Raw genomic sequence first — 22,156 nt, 5'->3', positions numbered from 1 at the left:
CAAAATAATGTACCATGTTTGTTACTTCTCAGTTAGAAAGTTGACAATTATACATATGCACAAATGGTTCAACTTCATTACTAGTCCGGCTGAATGAGATTATTGATCTTGTACTTGTTAATCCTTTTAATGTTATTCCCCTGTTCTTGTTTCCTGCAGACTACCTGATATGATTCCTTTACCACAATGCTTAACTGGAGCATGAACAAATATACTTTTACTACTGTTGTATCCTAAACTATTGTTCTAGTATTACCTTTATAACTTTTAAAATTACACTTTGTATGTGGAAATGTAACATACCATAGTTAGGGAAAATATTGAAAGCCACTGCATCATACTGATTGTACAAAACATAAATCTTGCATTTCATGAGTGAGAGCTAGGGTAACAATTGAATTCTTACACAAGTTTTGTGTGAGTGTAATAATTCTTAATTACAAATTATTTCTAAATCATTTTTTGAGCTTCCCCTTCAGAAAACTGCACACCTATCTTTCAAAAGAACAATTGTTAAATGACTTGACAATCTTTAGTTATGTTCTTTCTTGAGTGACATCATTCTGATCTCACGTCAAAATAAAATTTGAATGAGGTCAACAATTGTCTGAATGATGAAATCAATAAAGAGATGCTGTCTAAGTAAACTTAGCCTCAATGTATTTTGTTACACTCCACCACTGAGTCTAACAAAACCTAGTAGAAGGTCGTGTCAGGTAACCTTTCAGTGACCAATGACCGTCCAATCAAACGCGAGACGGTTAAATAGATTTAACCAATCAGACAACGGCTACTATTTAGGGACCTGAGGGACTTTCAAAATATTCAGGTCACTGACACAGATCTCTCCACAAACAAAAATCCACATATAACACAATTATTTAACCTGCACAATTATTTGACCCGCTTTGGGGTTTCTGTTGACATGGTTAACATTAGCTAATATTCCCGCAAGATGATATCCTTGAATATTGCCAAAAAACACCATTTTCAGCAACTGTTTACTCACCGTTGTCATGGTTGTACGTATGCCGTGTGTATCACCTGGAAGCGAGTGTACGCTAAATAGCATTCAGAATCATTCGGGTATGAACCTTTGCGAGATAAAAAGTTCAAAAGATATGTGTGAATGTCCACTTTCACGATTTGGTAAGCTGTGTTCTGATTGGTCAGTCTCAAAGGTTACCTGATGCGGCCTCCCATAAGGTTTTGTTAGACTCAGTAGTGGAGTGTAACGAAAAGTTCTGAGGATAAGTTTACTTAGACTGTAATGAGATGTGGATAATTTGACGTAGTGCACATATGACGGACCCTATCCCCAGACAACATACATGTGAATAACTAGTCTTAACAAAGAATATGTCTGGCCAGATGATATACCATGGTTAACAAGTACAAAGCACCATGTCTGGCCAGATGATATACCATGATTAACATGGACACAAGCATCATGCAAGACGTATCATGCTTATTCAGGTATCACTTCTGTTGATTCTGTCAATCTGCAACAGAGGCAGACATCTCCATCAACAACATTACATGTAATATTATGTGGTCTGCAGTCAAATTATATGAAACTGTGTGATCCTCTTTGATGTCTCTTTGGCAGTTGTTATGAACCTATCTTATATGTCTTGTTGTTGAATGTTATCCTTGGCTTCTTAAACAAATACCTCCTTTCTTATCAACTATCATAAAACACTGCTTGTGGTAAATTGTTTATTTGTATGATGTGTTTCTAACAATACTGATTATGTAATCTTTAGTAAAAACTTTTATTTATACTATTCTAACACATTCTTTGTGATTGAATACATTGCGACCACCTATTCTCTATGGTCTTTAAGTTTGCAACATTTGGACAGTTTTGATGTTTCTCCTTATGGTAATTTCCTGCCAACACAAGCATGCCACATGCAAAGCCCACATCACCTTCGGGCCAAATGAATATCCCAGCGCCCATTCTGACGTGACATATTTCAATAATGATTATTGGTTTTACTTACAAAATGTCGTTCACATTTATTTCAAACGATACATATTACAATATACATCACTCAATGAAATACAATTAAATCCTGAGCTCACGCTGTAAATGTTGTGATGCCTATCACTTTTCTTACATCAGTAACCAGTAACCATCCCCAACAACTTGTGTTTGAGCTTGGTGGATTAAGTTTCAGTGGCTAGTGTTAGGACATGTAGACAGATGTCAACTATACGTGTTGTATACAATATACAAGATCTACAATTTTTCAATGATAATCCAAACTGAGAATAGTTAAATAAACTATAAACAAGACACCTGAAGTTTGTTTCATTTCGAATACAAGACAAGAAAGATGTAGCTGAAGTCCATTTTCATACCCAGCCACTGCATAAAATATGGGACTATTTCTGCCTCTGCCTAGAGCATTACTAAACATTGTGCAACAATATTTCCACTGTTATATATGCTGGTCTTCTGGTAACTTGAGATGTAATGTGCAGTGGGTTTAGTTTCAATCTGCACTCAGCAATGTGGTGGTGGTCTGTAAATTATTAAGTCAATCCAGTGACCACCAGCATGAGCAGCAGTCTAGGCAATTAGGATACGATGACATGTATCAAACACATCAGCAAGTCTTACCACCCAATAACATTGGTTGCCTGTTATGACTGGCATGGGTTACTGAAAATCAAACCTGGGTCTGATGTACTGTGAAATCAGAGGCAAGATTCACTCTGTATATATATTTCTGTGAAATGTGTTCCAGATGATTCTGTCTACATCTAGAGCATTTCTGGAGGGTGGGTAAACCCGAACACAGATGACCTGGATTCGTTCCTAAAATGGTTAAAATGTGTGAAACCCATTTCTCGTGTCCCTGCTGTGATATTGCCCAAGGCGACATAAAACTTAACTCCCTCACTCATTCTGAAACAGGTCAAAACACCGCACACCACTGCCTCCTACTGAATGTACAAGAGTTATCAGAAGATGACATATCCCTCCAGCCTCCGCATGTTTGAAAGAACAAATCATCTGACAGAAACACTAGTCCACCTTGATTTTTTAAATTTTTTTTTTTGAAATCATGAAAAATGTTCATGCCAAAAAACTGCACATTGCAAAAGGTAAGATCTGCCTCATCAATTTGCAAAGTTCTGTTGAAAGGTATTGAATGATTTTCGAGTTTAGTATTGACTTGTGTTCTGGTAACAAAGTTTGCTGAATAATATTTGGCAGTTTTCAAGCTCTGGAAACGAACCACACCCCTCCCCTTTCAGACTAAGTCCGAATCGCTTCCATAAAAACTGAGAATAATAACAAGAGTCATCAGAAGATGACATATCTCCCCGGCCCCAACATACTTGAAATGACTAATCATCTGACAGTTACTTAATGTCTTTTGGGACTTAAGTTTGAATTGTTTCCATGCAATTCATGCAAAATATAAACGTTTCCAGTGGAAACTGAGAAAATATTAAAACCCAAAAACCTGTACATAGCATAAGGCACCACTTTAGGTTCTGATTGATGTATCAACCAAGTTTTGCACAAAAATATTGAACATTTTTTCAGTTCAGCTCTGGAAACGAAGCCCACCCCACTATTAGACAGACTAACACCAAAAGGTTCCATGGAAAAACAAATATAATAAAAATGCCAAAACTGTGTGAACAGCAAAAGGCACCACTCTGTGGTCTGCCTCAAACATCTGCCAAGGTTTGCTGTAAGATATTGAATAGTTTTCAAGTTGTGCTCTGGAAACGAAGCCCATCCCTCCATTTTGAGAGTAATCGTTTCCAAAGAAAGTGGGAAAATGATAAATCACCAAAATCTGTAAAATGCAAAAGGCACCATTTTGCTTCTGATTGGTATATCTACCAAGTTTTGCAGAAAAAGAGGAATGGTTTTTGACTTATGCTCTGGAAATGATACCATCCCTCCATTTTGAGACCAAAGTCCGAAATGTTTCCATTGAAACTGGGAAAATGATGAATCACAAAAACCTGTAAATACCAAAGGCACCACTTTTGGATCTGCCACACATATCTACCAAGTTTTGCAAAAAAATATTGAACAGTTTTTGAGCTATGCTCCAGAAACGAAGCCCATCCCTCCATTTTAAGACGAAGTCCGAAACATTTCCATGGAAACGGAGTAAGTAATAAATCACAAAAACCTGTAAAGAGCAAAAGGCAACACTTTGGGATCTGCCACACATATCTACTAACTTTTGCTGACAGATATTACAAACTTTTGGAGATGTGCTCCGGAAACGAAACACACCTCTTACTTTCGAGACAAAGTCCGAAATGTTTCCATGGAAACCGAGAAAATGATAAATCCCAAAAACCTGTACATAACAAAAAGCACCACTTTAGGTTCTGATTGATATATCTACCAAGTTTTGCACAAAATATTGAACGGTTTTTGTGTTTTGCTCTGGAAACGAAGCCCATCCCACCACTAGACTAACACCAACATGTTCCATGGAAAAACAAAAAATACAAAAATGCCGAAACTCTGTAAATAGCAAAAGGCACAACGATAGGTTGAGATTATTATATCTATCAAGTTTGGTCTAAAACTACTGAACGGTTTCTGAGTTATGTTCCGGAAACAAAATGATAATGGACAGACAGACGAGGCGTCGACTATATCCCCCTGCATTACATGCTGGTGGGAGAAAAAGCTATTCATAGAAAGCGGCCTTTCGAGTGGGCTGGTCTTTCAAAAACAAATCACATGTAATTTATCATATGGAATATAGCATGCTCTACACTTAGAAAGGAACAACAGATTATACATAACATATTTCTGCCAGACTTTCAAATTCAAAATATATGCAAGTCTAACCTGCATGTAACAGGACCCAAAGAGGCCACAATGTCAGGCAAAACTATACATCCACTTGTGAAATATACTTGGAACACCAGGACACAAGAATAGACAACTTGCCTGAAGTGGACAGACTGACAGGCTAACATAGCTACTGTGACAGTCATAGGTTTTACAGGTATTGCACCTTACAGAATATATCGTCTTATTCCACAGCTTGATTCATTTACCTGCTTTCTCCGTCTGTATGGGAACATACTTTTGTAGCAGGTCAGCTTTCTCCTCATCAAATGTAGATAGGCCAGTGTTTGGTCTGGGATTATGATAAATCTTGAGTTATTAAATGCATATATAAATATATACATTTATAATTATATGTATAACTATCAAATATCACTCACACACACACAAACATCGAAAAAAAAAAATATATATATATAGTCCTTTCTTTGTACAATGATTGTGATAAATAAAATAAAGTAAGGTAAAAAAATATGTAAATAGCAAAAGGCACCACTTCAAGATCTGTCTCATTTATCTGCCATGTTCTGTTGAAAGATATTGAGCAGTTTTCCAGTTGTGCTCCAGAAATGAAGCCCATTCTTCCCTTTTTGAGACTAAGTCTCAATTGTTTCCAGGAACACCCAGAAAACCACTCTGGGGTCTGAATGATATATCTACCAAGTATTGCCCAAAAATAGAGAAAGGGTTTTTGAGTTCTGCTCAAGAAACGAAGCTCACCCCTCCCATTAGACTAAGTCCAAAACATTTCTAAGGAAGTCAAGAAATATAAAAATGCCAAAAATCTGTAAATAGGAAAAAGCATAATCTTAGCTCCAGTTTGTTATGTCTGCCAATTTTGGTCTAAAACACTGAACAGTTTTTGAGTTATGTTTCGGAAACAAAATGATTACGGACAGATGAGGCAACAACTATATCCCTCTGCATATTGTGTTGAGGGGATAAAAAGTACACAGCTGTCTCTTTGGGAGTTTTTACAGAAAGTCAACATAATATATTTTAACAAGTTTTTTCTTTCATTGTGACTTCATAGACATTGAGTATGTGTTGCCAACACCACAGATATTGCACCTAAAGGTAACATTCTTGTCCTCATCACTGTGTTCTCACTCATGCAGTGATCCAATGTTGGTGCTGGAAACATGACAGTGATTAACCAATTGATGGCCCTCTTGCTGAGTGGTCACTCCTAGTCTTAAAGTTCTGGAACTGTCAGGTTGATGTGTCTCAATGTTTAGGATGAATGTCTGCCTTGTACACCTGAACCTTCTGGCACAATGCCTATTCGAAGTACCCATATGTGACATACCACTAGTTTGTTCTCATTCAGCTGCTGATAATTTGGCATTTTGATGGGCACCTTTACCAGTAACAATCTCAATCGACTGTATACACTATGCTATAATGATCAATTAAACATGGTTAGAACTGAACAGGATTGTTTCTAGAGTAACATTCAGGATATGACATCTTTTCATTTCCCTCCATTATGAACATCCAACTGTTGACAAACAGTTGGTCATCTCTTGAACAGTAAAGGGTTCATTCTTGATTTGTTGCAGTCCTTGCTTTTGCTAATTTGATTGTCTTGTGATTCACATCCTCATTATCTCTTGGAATTGGTATTCACATTGTAAGTAAAACACTGTTTTTTTTGTTTTTTTTTTCAAAATAAACAATAACATGTGAAGTGTCATGAAAATGCCAAACATATATATTGCCTGACTGTTTCTCATAAGTTCCAACCAGCATACTTTACACACAACTGTTCAGGTAGCTGCTGGAAGACAGGACTGACCCTAAATGATTACACAATTAATATGAGTGAGTGAGTGACTGAGTGAATAAGTGAGTTTTGTTTTATACTGCATTCAGCAATATTTCAGCTATATGGTGGCGGACAATCCAGTGATCAGCAGCAGGAGCATTGAACTGCACATTTGACATGTGTCAACCAAGTCAACGAGAATGACCATCCGATCCTGTTAGTCGGGATCCCGTTACGACAAGCATAGTAGCCTTTCATGGCAAGCATGGGTTGATGAAGGCCTATTCTACCCCAGACCTTCAGGGGTCAATTAATATGAAGCAATACCTCCTCGTGTTAAGCATGCCAGCCTACTTACCTGGCTATCTTGAAGAGATGTGTGGAGTTCTCTTTCTGAGTGGCCAGTATGTAGTGCTTGCTACCCCAGATATCGCGTTTGGAGACATAGAAGCCATCTTGTTGTCCTTTGTAGTTATCAAGCCGGGTCAAAGCAGAATCCCAACTCATGCCTCGGTCAACAACCAGCTTGACTGATCTACAGTTGTCAGAAAAACACTCCTTATTCCTTGCTGTTGCTATTCAATGCAGAACTCAAATATAAAATAAAAAATCACCAGGATAGCTGAATGTTATGCAGTGAGGATCAAGACCTCCTAAATGCTGACATAAAAAGCTAAGTTCAAGAGAAATTAAAACATAAAGAAGCTTTCTCAAGATTGTCAGTGAACTGCCTGTACTCCATGATAATGAAATGTAAATTAATTCATGTGTCAGTAGAATATTTATTATTATGAAATAATTGAAACGTTGAAAAGTAGTTGTTAATTATCCTTGAATTTCTCCTTAGACAGAACATGAAAACATAACTAGAGTCACAAGAAGGTGACATATCCCCCCTGCCCCCACATATTTGAAAGGACAAATCATCTGACAGTCACTTGAGTTACTTTTTTAGACTAAGTTTGAATCGTTTCCATGGAAAACATGAAACATATAATGCCATATATCTGTAAACAAAAGGCACCACTTCAAGATCTGTTTCATATATCTGCCAAGATCTCTTGAAAGATATGAATGGTCTTTGAGTTGGAAACGAAGGATATCCTTCCAGTTTGAGACTAAGTCTGAATCGTTTCCATGGAAACTGGGAAAAATAAAATGCCAAAACTTTGTAAATAGCAAAAGGCACCAGTCTGGGGTCTGCCTCAAATATCTGACAGGCTTTGATGAAAGATATTGAATAGTTTTCGAGTTGTGCTCCGAAAACGAAGCCCATCCCTAGGTAGCAAAAGGTGAGTGAGTGAGTGAGTTTAGTTTTACGTCGCACTTAGCAATATTCCAGCTATATGGCGACGGTCTGTAAATAATCGAGTCTGGACCAGACAATCCAGTGATCAACAACATGAGCATCGATCTGCGCAATTGGGAACCGATGACATGTGTCAACCAAGTCAGCTAGTCTGACCACCCGATCCCGTTAGTCGCCTCTTACGACAAGCATAGTCACCTTTTATGGCAAGCATGGGTTGCTGAAGGCCTATTCTACCCCGGGACCTTCACGGGTCAGGTAGCAAAAGGTACCACTTTATGGTCTCCTCCACATATCTGCCAAGTTTTGCTGAAATTGTTTAGTTCTGCTCTGGAAACTAAGACCTATCTATGAAGTTTTGCTGACAGATATTGGAAAGTCTTTGAGCTGTGCTCCGGAAATGAAACACGCCTCTCATGTTTGAAACTAAGTCCAAAACGTTTCCATGGAAACCAAGAAAATGATAAATCATAAAAACCTGTAAATACCAAAAGGCACCACATTGGGGTCTGCCACACATATCTACCAAGTTTTGCTGACAGATATTGGGAAGTTTCTGAGTTGTGCTCTGGAAATGAAACATACCTCTCACTTTTGAGACAGTCTGAAACGTTTCCATGGAAACCCAGAAAATGATAAATCACAAAAACTAGTAAATAGCAAAAGGCACCACTTCAGTTTCTGACTTATATATCTACCAAGTTTTGCACAAAAATACTGAACGATGTTTGAGTTCTACTCTGGAAACGAACCCACCCAACCATTTGACTAAGACCAAAATGTTTCCATGGAAAAACAAAAACACATAGAAATGTCAAATTCTTTAAACAACAGAAGGCACAACCATTGGTTGAGATTACTATATCTATCAATTTTGGTCTAAAAATATTGAACGTTTTTTGATCAAAATGATTATGAACAGACATACGGACAGACAGACGAGGCGTTGCCATGGAAAATGGAAAAATGATAAATAAAAAAGTCTGTAATTAGCGAAAAAAAAGGCACCACTTTGTGGTCTTTTGCAGAGAGATATCAAGAAGTTTTCAAGTTGTGCTCTGGAAACTAAACACACCCTTCCCTTTTTGAGACTACACTTGAATCATTTCCATGGAAACTAATATAAGAAAATAATAAATGATAAAGCCTGTAAACAGATAAAGGTCCCACTCTAGGTTCTGACTGATATATCTACCAAGTTTTGCAGAAAAATATTGAAAGGTTTATGCTCTGGAATCAAAATGATTACAGACAGACAGGCTATATACCCCTGCATGGTTAAATAAAAATGTAATATGTCAATAAAAGATTTTTAAAAGTAAATTCTTTCCTTTCATTATTCAATATATGCTTTTTAATAAAGATATTTTAGTGCTGACATGAAATAAAACAAGAAAACCAATTTTCAGGGCAGAATCTAGCACTTGATACATTAATTAACTTCTAAGAAGTTAAAACAGGAATTAAAAAAAAGATCTTGATTCATCAATTGAAAAAAGATGTTCATACTAACAAGATTTTATTATCAAATGAATTTCTACATAGGAAATTCACATCTTAAACACTTTTGTCTCACATTTATACTTCCTAAATACTTATTACTCTCTCAACTTTCTAACTGACCTCATATAGTGTAGAAGGCATTATTATTTTGCTTACCAAACAACTGCTGCATTGTAACACTTGTATATAGAAAGCCAGCAATGGTATAACATACACATGCATCACTTTTACAGAATAACACTTAGATGCAAACTATTGCAACATTTCTCTTCAACTTGGACATATTTGTGTTTGACTGTGTCAATATTGATCCCTTCAGCTTGGACAAAATGGTGTTTGACTGCATTAATGTTGATCCCCCCACAAATGGTGTTTGACTGTATTAACATACATCCTTTCAGCTTGGACAAATGGTGTTTGACTGTATTGACATACATCCTTTCAGCTTGGAGAAAATGGGGTTTGACCATTAATGTAGATCCCTTCAACAAAGACAAAATGGTGTTTGTATTTATGTCATGACCCTCTTGAAGCCGCAGGAAGCTTCAACTTGGACAAAGTGGTGTTTGACAGTAGTAAGAAATGATGAAAATGATATCATGTTGAAAGGATGATGGACAATGTGTTAAGAAAATCATTCACTTCAGATCCAGTACAACAACATTTTGTAGTTCATATATCTTGTTTTAAAGACATCAAAACATGTTTCCCATGCATTTACTGACAAAGCAGTGTATAGAACTGCTACTATAAAAGTCCACCTACTTTGTAGTTCCTCCTCCTTTGGCAAAATCTGTGAAGACTTCCTTTGGATCCTCCACCATTTTGACTGAAGTTGCAGTGATATCAAGCATACCCTCATTGTATCTGAAAGCATAAAAAGTCTTACTAGCTGATTACCTGCTCATTGTCTCTATATTCACGAGTGTCTAGACAAATGGAATTGAAAATTTAACTTGACATTTGATATTAATAATTCCACGTCATCCACTTTCACTTGTTCTTCGGTCTGTGGAGTGGAAATAACCTGAAACAATGTTTCCTGCCTCTCTGAATGTCTCTCCTCACCACATCCCTGCTCCAATTATTGTAACAGGATAGGACTAGAAGCTCAATCACAACATGAAACCTGTCCTAGAGTCACTCTCTTGTCTTGGAGCTGGAGTGAGGTCCTATAGTAGTAACTGCAGCAAAATGTGTATTGGTGAGTTGTTCAGAGTGTCTGGAAATTTAGTTTCTGTTCGCTTCTACTTCACAGTCAAAGAACGTGAGAGAGTGCATAACAGGAGATAAGTTAAGATCAAAAATCCGCTCCATTGAATCAGGTCTGGTCATGAAGTGGGTACCTTCCTACAGACCAGTATATTACCAGAGTATGGGAAAAGAAAGAACCACCTATTGTTTAACCTTATCTGTCACACATACGTTTCTTACCAACGTTCACATACATGCTGCATATGGAATGTCATACTACCAGTACCTCATCTGCATCACCCTGTATTCTTGTAATGAAAATCTCACTTTATCATTTTCAACAGAAGTCCTCTCCAGTGTAAGCCATAATTATTCAGCTATGCTAGTCATAGTATCTTACTTCCCATGTCATTTGTGCACCAGCAAAGCGAAACACCTTATTTCTTTCCAATATTGGTTCTCTAAATGCAGATATTTAGGAAAGAGAGCTAGATTACTCCTGATGTAATAGAAGAGGTACTGTATTCTTTGAATTAGTAATTGTGATAATTCTGACAAATACAAAATTTCAGTCTGATCATCTCCAGTAACTACATATGGGAGTGACAGGTTTTGACATGGAATAAACCCTAGGATAGTTCTTCACGGGTAAATTATGAATCCAAAGCCCTTTGCAATACCCATGAACAGAAATACGTCATACGGAACATCATGCCCAAATCACTTTAAACAGACTAATTTAGACAGACTGAGACACATGCAAAACCTGATAAACTTTCGATGTACTACTATGTTATTGATGTAACAAGGTGACCTTGACATAATTATGTCTCTTGCCATTACCCATGTCAGAGCTTGAGTACTGTAAATTATACCCACTTAGGAACAGATACATTCCTTGCGGCAACATATTCTAATCTTTGTCTGAAACCTTTGTGTTGTTTCCCAAATCTCTGGTGTTGCTGCCAAAGAGAGCTCAAAAGCACTTGGATTGAATGGACAAGCCAGTCTGGCTGGTCAATAGTTATATGAACACTCTTCTGGTTGCAGTCACTTTTAGCTTGATAAAGATGTAAGAATCTACATTCAATTGTCACCCTAAGCAATAAACATGAAGTTGTCGTCCTACTAGTTGTTCGTTTCATTCAAGGATTATTTCTTTGGATTTCTTTGTGCTGTACAAAGTCATAATTCACTATCAGGTAGTAGTCCTTTAGAAACTGTGATTCCCTGCCTATTGCACAACACACGTGATGATGTCTTGGAAGGTGACCTCAGCTGGGTCACGTGTCACAACACTGACACTGGTTTACAATGTTTGTACTACACTCTGGAATAGAAATACAGTGACATCCCCGCTATCGACACGCATTCCTTGAGCATCCACATGCATTTGTTTTTTCATAAGCTGTCTGTCTGTCCAGAAATCTGGATTTTTGACTTGTTGAAACAGTAGCCAGCTTACAAGCACTCTGACACTAACACAAATTTTGCCTGTGCACTGCCATGCAATTCATTGTGGCAATGCCTGCAGTTAAGATGGTATGCATGAAAGCATGAAGCCCATTTTGCACACTGTTCGCTTCTTCTTTATGAGTGAGTTATGCATTTGGCACGAAATGTGTGACTGAAAATGGTGTGCATTGTCAAGCAATGGCATGATATTGTACGACTTTTTTATATGTAAATGAAGTAGTGCTGGCGCATTGTTGACATCTAGTGTATGGCATGGTATGCACGATGCTCATTGTTCCAGCATGGGTATGCAATGCCACAGCCACTTCGGGCATGTGTGAAGCAGTCGTATTTTTTGGTCTCACTTTGTCCTGCTTGATGCCACACTATGAAATAGCAGGCATCACCCCCAGCTTTATGCATTCCTGTGGACCTACAAGATGTTGAACACCAGAGAACAAACTCTTAATGCAGAAAACATAGGTGTCTATCCAAAAAGAAGATCCAGAAGGCAATAGACATTACCTGAGAATTTCCCCCAACTTGTTCCAAGACATGGTGGAGAAGTTAATACACTTCATTTTGAGAAGAAGACCACATTTACGAGAACTGCTTCCTAGCCACTGGTTATTCATTCACAAGTCTACAGTACAGCTTCAGAGTTGAAGTACAATATGCAAGTTCTTAGTAGAGGTCTGCAGAACCATCATTGAGGTGACCCAAAACTGAGGAGAGGCGGCGGCTGGCAACTGCATTGCTATAAAGAAGCCACCCAAAGCTGGATCACTCTACTTCAAGTGTTTCAGCTTCCACAGCATTGTAATCATGGCCCATGTAGATGCTGTATCATGATATGATAATTCATACCAAAATTCATCATTAATTGTAACCAGTACAAGCAATACATTAGTATTCCAATATTAGGAAAATATAAATATAGAATATTAGTTTCATCATGTATCAGTTATAGCTTAGACAAGACTCTTGTCAAAAGTAGTAAAACTTATCTCACAGACATTCTATTGAAAAAGGTATAAGTTATGACCACACAATTTCACAGATGTTCTAGAGTTAAAATACTATTTAGGTAATCGGAACTACACTGTAAGACAACCATTCACTAAGGCAAGGGTTATGTCTAGACAGGTTAATAAACTGCTTTGATGGGTGTCTTCACGCGAGATCGACAATTTTTGGGGGGACCATACACGCCAGATCGATATGCGGCAAAGCTTTGATGTGCGGTTTGTTTATATAAGGGATTATCAAGGAATTAATAAGGGTGAGCATCAGTCCACTTTCCGAACACGAGTTCACATGTCACAAATTTGAACTGACATGACAAATAATATATAACTGACCAATTATAGATAATTGATTGCATTTTATTAACTGAGATGGAATTCACAGACACCTGTGGTCATCTACTACAGAACTTTTGAAATAATGTAAATTTACAGTCATGTATTGTGTAGCAGGTTACACCCATTTTTGTATCAGTCAGCAAATCATAATCTTTGTATTGTTTCAATTATAGTTAAACAGTCTCCACCTTCATCTGTCCATCAGTAGGGTTTAGACTCCCAACACAGTTCAGCTCTAGCTCTAGCCCTCAGCCCAGAGGGTTGTACCGCCTCTCTGTGGCCACCCTTGTTATTCTATCTCTTGTTAATAAAGTTGTAATTAGCTTCCTGTGACTTCAGACTCTTTGCTGAGTTAATTCCCCCAAGCAGACAAGCACGCCAGTTAGATAAAAGATTTCACTGGTATCCTCACTTTGACCCGAGATCCATATCATAACAGTTGGATACAGGTTTTTGCTTGTTGGTTTGGGGGCAGAGGGTGATACTTCAGATGGAAAATGGAAGAACTGTAATTTGCATGCATGTATGCATGTATGCACATATGTATTATGAGAATGGTCACACTCTGTCCCATAGTAGCCATGAAATTTGTAAAATCTAAGTATTTAAGATGGTTACATACTTATCTCTTATCATCATTATATGCATACTTGCTTTATTCTTCGAAAACAGACCGCAGAAATCAATATTGCAAGCTTGCTAACCAAATGTGGTTCGATTGAAGATACCTGGGTGACCAGCATGGTCACTGTAGTCTCTTACCTGGTCACATGGAAAAGTCATTCCTTTCATTGAGAACAAAGGGTAAAACAATGATAGCATGTAGGTATAGATGACTCATGTAAGGTAAGTATGTATATATCTAAAATACTTAATTTTATCAAATTTGTTACGTACCTCTTTTTATCTTTTTATACATGTTATCCGACAGCACTCAGAGGTTGGATGTTCTAGCCGATGTTCATCCATAAAAAACAGTGTATAAGATGTATGGAACTGTGATTACTTGGGAGTCTGCATGAAAACCAAAGACTATGACAGCGAGTCCCAGAATGGGAACAATAGGTGAGGCATGCTCACATCCGTCCCTATACTAAGATTACCAGGCTCTATAGGGAAAAGAACAATGCTTTGAACCTTACTCAGTAGAAGGATGGGTCAGCTGTTGAGTGACCACAAGAGGTCAAAAACTCTGAAGCCTTTCATCATCCTCGACTGCCACATCTTGAAGGTAATGGCTCTCAAAAACAGTATTGGATTTAAAAAACCCAGCTGTCTCGCAGACACTGAGGATGGTCGTCTGAGAACCAGTGTGCTCCCATTGACCTCCCCTTTGGAGCCCGAGGACAATGGGATGAAGAGACGTTTCATCTCCTGTCTAGGAGATGACATGCTCTCACTGGACAAAGGGAAAGTCCCTCTGTCCCCTCAACCCTTACTACAGAGGAGAGGAGGGATGGTGAACATCCAATCTGGTTGCCCTTGTAATTGATTCTTTGCCACAAAGTTCCAGAATGGAGAGCAACTAGGTGAGACGGCTCAAAGTGGATTCTCGTGACGTCTAGGACATGAATTTCACTAACTTGTGTCACAGTGGCCAAAGCTAAACAAAAAGCTGTCTTCTGTGATAGGTCAAAAAGATGCTTGATCTAATGGTTTATACGGGGCACCTCGTAAGTGTTTGCAAAACAATATTGAGGTCTCCAGCCTGTGGATGGAATTTTACCTTCTGGTCCTCAAGGCTGAAAGCTTTCAACATAGCCTTCAACTCGCTTAGGCACCCTCTGTACGCTTATTTTCACAGTCAGCACAGAGGTGAAAGCTGAGAGGTAGGTCCCAATGCTGCCACCGTTAAGATGATGAGAATTCAGCAAATGATAATTAAACTCCGTCAAATAAGTCACACAGAATGGCAGTAACAGAACCATTCAAACGCAAGATGTTTGTCATCATAAAGCCCTTGATGAGCATGAGAGATGAGTCTTGACACACCAATCGAATAACCTATAGCCTTCAAAGTACGAAACGAAACACACCTCTCACTTTTGAGACTATGTCCGAAACGTTTCCATGGAAACCGAGAAAATAATAAATCCCAAAAACCTGTAAATAGCAAAAGGTACCACTTCAGCTTCTGACTGATATATGTACCAAGTTTTGCAAAAAAAAATATTGAACGATTTTTGAGTTCTGCACTGGAAACGAAGCCCACCCCACCATTAGACTAACACCAAAATGTTCCATGGAAAAACAAAAAAAATAAAAATGCCAAAACTGTGTAAATAGCAAAAGGCACAACTATAGGTCGAGATTGTTATATCTATCAAGTTTGGTCTAAAAATATTGAACGGTTTCTAAGTTATGCTCCAGAAACAAAATGATTAAGGACGGACGGACGAACGGACGAGGCTTCGACTATATTCTCCTGCATTACATGCCGTGGGGATAAAAACCAGCACACACTGACAAGATTCTTTTCGGGGGCAAATAAAAAGCAAGATGAAGTCAAACATCCAATCCAATTCGTTTAGGGTACAATAAAATATGGCAAATAAATAAGCCTTGAACATGTCAGAAGATAACATGCCACACTCCGCACACCTGGAGTCCCTAGTGCATTGTGAAGTGCAATTTAAACAACCGAAAATGCTGGTACTTGTTCAATATGGGGCCGTGCGTCTTGACACAAAGAGGACGGGGCATAAAGCGCGTTAAAAAACAAGCAGACAAAACATTAATTAAACTGCGCTGAAGAAAAGCATAGCAAAATTGAGGGGTATCAGAAACAATCACAATGCAAACAGGACCCCGCCTAAAACAGACTGGTTCAGCTGACTGGTAACTCACATGAGACAGCCATTTTGACAGCACACACAACAAATCTCTGTCTAAAGAGGTACAGAAAAAAGAACATGAAGCCTCCCTCAACCATCACTAGAGGGAGGAGCAAATGAGGGAGATATAAGAGGACCTACAGTCCAATAGATTGAAACATGAACCACTCAAAAAGTGTGGGAGCAGAAAAACTAGCGAGCAAAAAAACTGACAAGAATGAAAAACTCAACACTGGTCGGCGGTGAATACGTTCTTATTCACAGAAAGTAAACTAAACCATACCGGGTATACATAATTAACAAACATTGACCACAACGCAAAATATACACCTCCAGTCAAAAAACTTAACTACAGTAGCGACATCTCAATTCCACGTCTGATTAGGTAAAAGAATAAGAAAGAAATGACTTTTCCACATGGCAATGTGAGAGACAGCAGTGACCATACCTGAACCACCTTGGTCAGTGTTAGGTTATTAAGCTTTCGACTTCAACTTCAGCAGTCTGTTTTTGAAGAATAAGGCAAGTACGCATATTATGAGAAGAGGTATGTTAAATATATTGAGTACTAGTGCGTGGACAAAATTTGCAAGCGTCATAGTGGCTTTACAGTTCAGGGATAAAATCACTTCCAAAAAGCATGGTAGTTGTGATTTGCCAGTTACAATTCACTCAGTGTCATAAAGGCCTACTAATCACCACCAATACCCTGCTGATTGGTCATTACATTTGTAATCTAGATTAGCAGACCTTGTCTCATGTCAAGACATGTTGGACACTTGCATTTCACTTCACAGGTGAGTGGAACATCAAAGCTTGTGTATAAGTGAGTCAGTTTTGTGTTTGTTTGCACTGGCTCATTTGTATAATGACACAGAATTTTCGTTATAGATTGTCACATTCATAAAATATTACAGATTATTCTATTTTTTCTTTTATATGAATTGACCAGAAGGCAAAGTTTCTAAATATTTGGGGTCTGGGTATCTGGGTTCTCACTGTACATAGAAAATCTTTGAGAATAAGTCAGATACTGGTCTTTTCACTTCTGTGGAACAGTTTTCTTTCAGGTTTGACTGGCCTGCACGAGGTGATGACAATAGCACTCTAGTCAGACTCCATGGGTCAGTCAGTCTAGTCAGTCCCATTTAAAGGGACTATTTGCTACAATCAAAACTATATATATATTCAGAGACAGTGCAAATCTCTAATTCTACCTTGACATTTAAGTATGCTTGTTTTTGAATGGCTGTTACTAAAAAATGAGAAGTGAAACATTATCAATAGTCACTTCTGGCAGCCAGTTCACTGCGTGTAGGAATATTTTGCACTCATTAACCTTTACAAAGGTAAACAAACATGTTGTCTGTCATGCCTGACACTGTTACGTTCGACGTCGAAAATTTCTTTGATGTGTTTGGGTTGGATATGGAGTAAAATATTGACCCACCCTGGTTCCAAGACGAATGACTGAACCACCCAAAGTAATTTTAAGTACTGAAGGTATGAGTATGTAAACATTGTAATAATACTATTACTGAAGTTTCTAAGCGTCGAAGTCTAGCACTCAGTGTGAAGCTAACATGCCTTTCCATAAACAAAAATGTTTGTTTTTCAATTTTAAAAAGTTACTATGAAAACTTAATTGAACGTAAGCTGATAATTGGATGCTCATTTAACTGCGATTCAGAGGTTCATAATGGACATGCCGAGCAGCTATCTATATGTTTCCAGGCTGTTGATGATGGCGAATTGGAACAAATCGTTCTTGAATCCTGAAGCTAGAGCACACTCAAAGCAACAACATGGGGCATTAAAATATTCAAACGTAAGGATTAAATTGTTAAAATCTAAATATTTTAGATATTTAAATACTTACCTTACCATAGGTCTTATGCATATTACCTCAAGCCAGTCTGGGAGCTGGAACGTCTCTCCGCTGGCGAGATGTCGTAGGTCGGGAAACCACTGTCTGGTTGGCCACCAAGGTGCGACCAAAAGCAGTCTCAGGCTCTGTGTCTGCTTGATTTTGGCGACCACTTCTGAGAGAAGGACTGGAGGTGGGAACGAGTAAGCGTCCAGGCCTTCCCACGACAGGGACATCGCGTTGATTGCCCACACCTGCGGGTCTTGTACGGGAGACACATACGTCGGCAAATGGTGGTTGAAGCTGATACCGAAAAGGTCCACCAGGGGCCTCCCGCGAAGCAGACAGAGCTGGCGAAATACGTCTGGATGTATCATCCACACCGTCGGGGGATGGTCTACTGGGATGTGTTAGAATGTTCTTGCAGCAGGGGATGTGTCGAACAGCGACTGCAATTCCATTGCTGTCTAAAACAGACGCTACCTGGAACATCTGGTCCAACAGTTGTTTGAATCCGGTCGTGCCATGGTTCCGTATTACCCAAATGATTGTGGAGTTGTCTGAGGCTACCAAGAGTTTGGTAACCAGTGACGCACTGCCAAGATGACGGCTTGCTGTTGTAGGTTGTTGATGTGCCACTGTCTTTCGGCGCCTGACCTGGCTGTTCAGGTGCTCGTGGACGTGGCTGAAGTCTCTCAAACAAACACCGGCGCAGACGTTCGATTTTACCGTCCATGACTGGAGGTACCGATGCAGGTGCAGAGGCAGAAGGAACGCTGACTTGAGGTCGTTCTCCTGGATAAACAGCACCAGGAACCTCTGCAATGGCCGTAACATGAGACGTCCTCTGACAGTTAGATCTTGTGCCAACGTTAACAGACCCAACTGCGAATGCCACTCTCTGAGGGTCAGGGGTTGAGATAGGCCTCAATCTGCGAAAGCGAGAATCTTCCACCACTGATCAGGAGGGACTCTGACAAGATTGACCCAAGTCATTAACAGCCCTCCAGCCCTCCATCTGGTTGCGTAGGAACTGAGGATTGCAGTGGTTGAGAAGACAGTCGTCTATATATGGGTCAAAGTCTACTCCTTAGAGATGGAGATGGAGAAAACGGGTTACAGACAGCGTGATCTGAGTGAAAAGCCACGGGGCCGTAGAAATTCCAAATGGAAGCACCCTCCACTGGTAGTGCACTCCGTTAAAAACGAACCTCAGGTACTTCCTGTGGTGTGGGAATATGGGGATGTGTAGATGTCTTGTAGATCCAGACTGGCCAGATATAGGCTTTTGAAGGTCGCCATATTGTGGATCATACACATTTTGTTGGAATCTTTTTTTGGTACTAGGAAGATGGGTGAGTAGAACCCCGGGGAGAGATGAGGCTCCAGCACTCTCTCTATGGCTCTCTTTGTCAACAGATGTTCGATGCTAGGAGAGCTTGTTGATGCGATTCGTGTTGCGAATGCACACGCTACTGGGGAGTGGAAGTCAGCGGTGGAGTCAGTTGCTCATGTATGGGTCACCCAGGAATGACCAGTTGGCTCAGAAGACCCCTAGTCTCCCACCTACTGGAGTTGGGTGGATCGGTACGACTGGGGGTGGGAGGTTCCAGTCGTAGAAGTCTCTGGCTTCAGCATCCAGAGTAGGGGCGCTTGCCCCTAGCTCTACCAGACGCTGAGGAAGTATCTCGGCCGCGTTCCTGTGGTTTGCGCTGGGTGTTGGCATCCTTGACACAACTGCGCCCTCTACCAAATGAGGAACGGATTGACTCCCTCCTTGGGATGTACCTTTTCTTTCCACTGCCTCTGGCTCGGCCACGGAAGGCCAATCCCAAAGCCTCAAATGTTGATAATCCTACCTTTGTGTTAGTTAGTTCCGCATGTTGTATATATACTGCGGGGATTCTGTCGTCAAAAAGGAACTTGGAGGTGAAAGGCGCACGAAGTAACTAGCGTAACGTAACTCCTCCTGCCAACTACAAGCGTCCAGGAAACCAGAGCGACGTACCGACGTAGTCACGGTCAAAGCCGCCGGCAAATCATGGAGCACCTTACCCTGCCAAGCAAAGATTGTAGTCAGGTGGTCAATCCTTCAGGCGTTATCCTCGGATAAGTCCATCGCTGCCGCCGATGTCGCAGAAGCCAGCGCGGAAATCGCCTTAAACATGCGCTTAAGTTCACTGGCGATGACGGCCTACTTGTAGTCTTGTACCTTGTAGCAAGACTGGGAGGCGTTTAAGGGATTCGTCCTAGATAGCACCACTGTCAGTGAAATCCAAACTGTGAATTTCATAATCAGGCCTCCTGGATTTAGATGCCTTAATAGTCGGGTTTAAGGATAGTTTAGCAAAATCCTCATCTAAAAGGGCCACAGCGTCCGCCACCATAGGATGCGGTGGGATAAGCAGCTCTGGTGACAAGTGGATAGCTGCTGGGTTGCTAGAGTCCGCCGAAGTTAAAGGGCAGTCTGGTAGCGCGATCCATTCAAAGACTGCTGATAAGGGTAAATAAGTCACGTCCTCATCGCTGGCATCCCCTGCCTCCTCCTCATAATCTGGGCAAAAGAACTGCTCTTCTAAGTCTTCCCAGGACACAGACGTTGACTCATGCCGCTGAGTAGACGAGGGTGCTGATGCGCGAGCAATAGACTCGTTAGATGAAACCCGAGATGGCTCAGGCGACCTCGAGTGCCGAGTCCTAGATGAGCACCGAGGAGATCTGGACTGAGAACGTAGTCGACGCCTACCCCTATTAGCAGAACGGGAATCATCCTCCAAAAGGTGTCGTGGGGATCGTGAGACAGAGCGAGAATGCCAACGCTGACCGCGGTGCGGAGTCTTGGAGCACCGATTCCTAGGTGATCTAGACCGTGACCTGCGCCGTGAGCGCTCAGCCTCCAGGTGCTGTGCGCGCTCCTCATTAGACGCTGTAAGATCTGCTCTCTGGATAAAGTGTGAGATACTCTAGGGATACAATAAGGGGATAGGAACTGGAGTCGGAATAGGCGCTGGTATCATGGATCGGCGCTGGTGTCGGGATAGGCACTAGTGTAGGCAATGGCGCTGACGTAGGTATGAGCGCTGGCGTAGTCATCGGCGCTGGTACAGGCAATGGCGCTGGCGTAGAAATAAGTCCAGGCATTGGGATAGGCGCTGTCATCAATAAAGGCGCTGGCGTAGATGAAGAGGTAGGCTCTGGTCTTGAAGCAGCGCCGGGCGTCAAGAGACAAAAGTCTCTGAACCTTCAGATGGGACAGGGCGTCAGGGTGGGACAAGTCCACGAAGGAGTCCGAGCGCTGTACTTCAGGCGATGAACGAGCAGGAGTCACGAATGAGCGCCCCAAACCCGGCGTTGGTACCGGCGGTGAAAGCGGTGGCAGTTCAGGGTTGTCTGGTAATGAACCTAAAGACGAGGCTGGACATGACATCCTTCTTCTCCGTTGAGTAAAACGCTTCCTTCTAACAGCCAAAAAAGTCTTAAAGTCTGCCACTAATAAGACTTCACAATAGCGGCAACGATCATCAGTGGAGCAGGCTTTCGAAGCACAATCCGGACACCAAGGTTGAGGACCTTTGGCCGACTTCTGCCCCTTGCAGATAGTGCAAAACTGATGAGTCATACACAGATAACTGCAACAGACAAAAATCCACATAATAAACGCACCTCCACCATATAAAGTAGGCACGCCCATGAGCTTGTGACAGTGAAGATCAAACAACCAAAATGGCTGTCTGCGCTGCACCACAATACAGCACAAAAAAACGTAACAAAAACAGTGAAACATGGCCAAAAACACCAAACGACATGGAAACCCACTTGGAGGAAGGAAAAAACAGCAAGTTATAATACCCCCACGGACATCAAGCCGCACTCACACACGACGCGGGCGAACCCACCCCGAAGTGAGAGAAAAAGACAACACAAGGTAGCAAGGTAAGTGCAGTTAAATAATACTTAACACACTCACCTAAGGGATACAAACCATCCCTACCCGTCAGGAAAAAACTTAATTG

General features: G+C 40.4%; 1 protein-coding gene across 1 annotated transcript in view; it reads right to left on the bottom strand.

Moving 5' to 3' along the window:
- LOC137281527 (uncharacterized) overlaps positions 1–22,156 on the bottom strand; it is a 209,841-nt gene that overhangs the window by 9,592 nt on the left and 178,093 nt on the right. Inside the window, exons 27-29 of the mRNA XM_067812809.1 lie at positions 10,195–10,296; positions 6,976–7,152; positions 5,059–5,141 (exon numbers count right to left, since the gene is read on the bottom strand). Of these exons, the coding sequence (XP_067668910.1) occupies positions 5,059–5,141; positions 6,976–7,152; positions 10,195–10,296 (362 nt within the window). The remainder of the gene's footprint in view (positions 1–5,058; positions 5,142–6,975; positions 7,153–10,194; positions 10,297–22,156) is intronic.

Source organism: Haliotis asinina, chromosome 4 (assembly GCF_037392515.1).
Source record: "Haliotis asinina isolate JCU_RB_2024 chromosome 4, JCU_Hal_asi_v2, whole genome shotgun sequence".
In the NCBI taxonomy this organism is placed as follows: Eukaryota; Metazoa; Mollusca; class Gastropoda; order Lepetellida; family Haliotidae; genus Haliotis; species Haliotis asinina.
The sequence above is the reverse complement of the archived record's forward strand: the minus strand, read 5'-3'. Positions and strand labels throughout refer to the sequence as shown.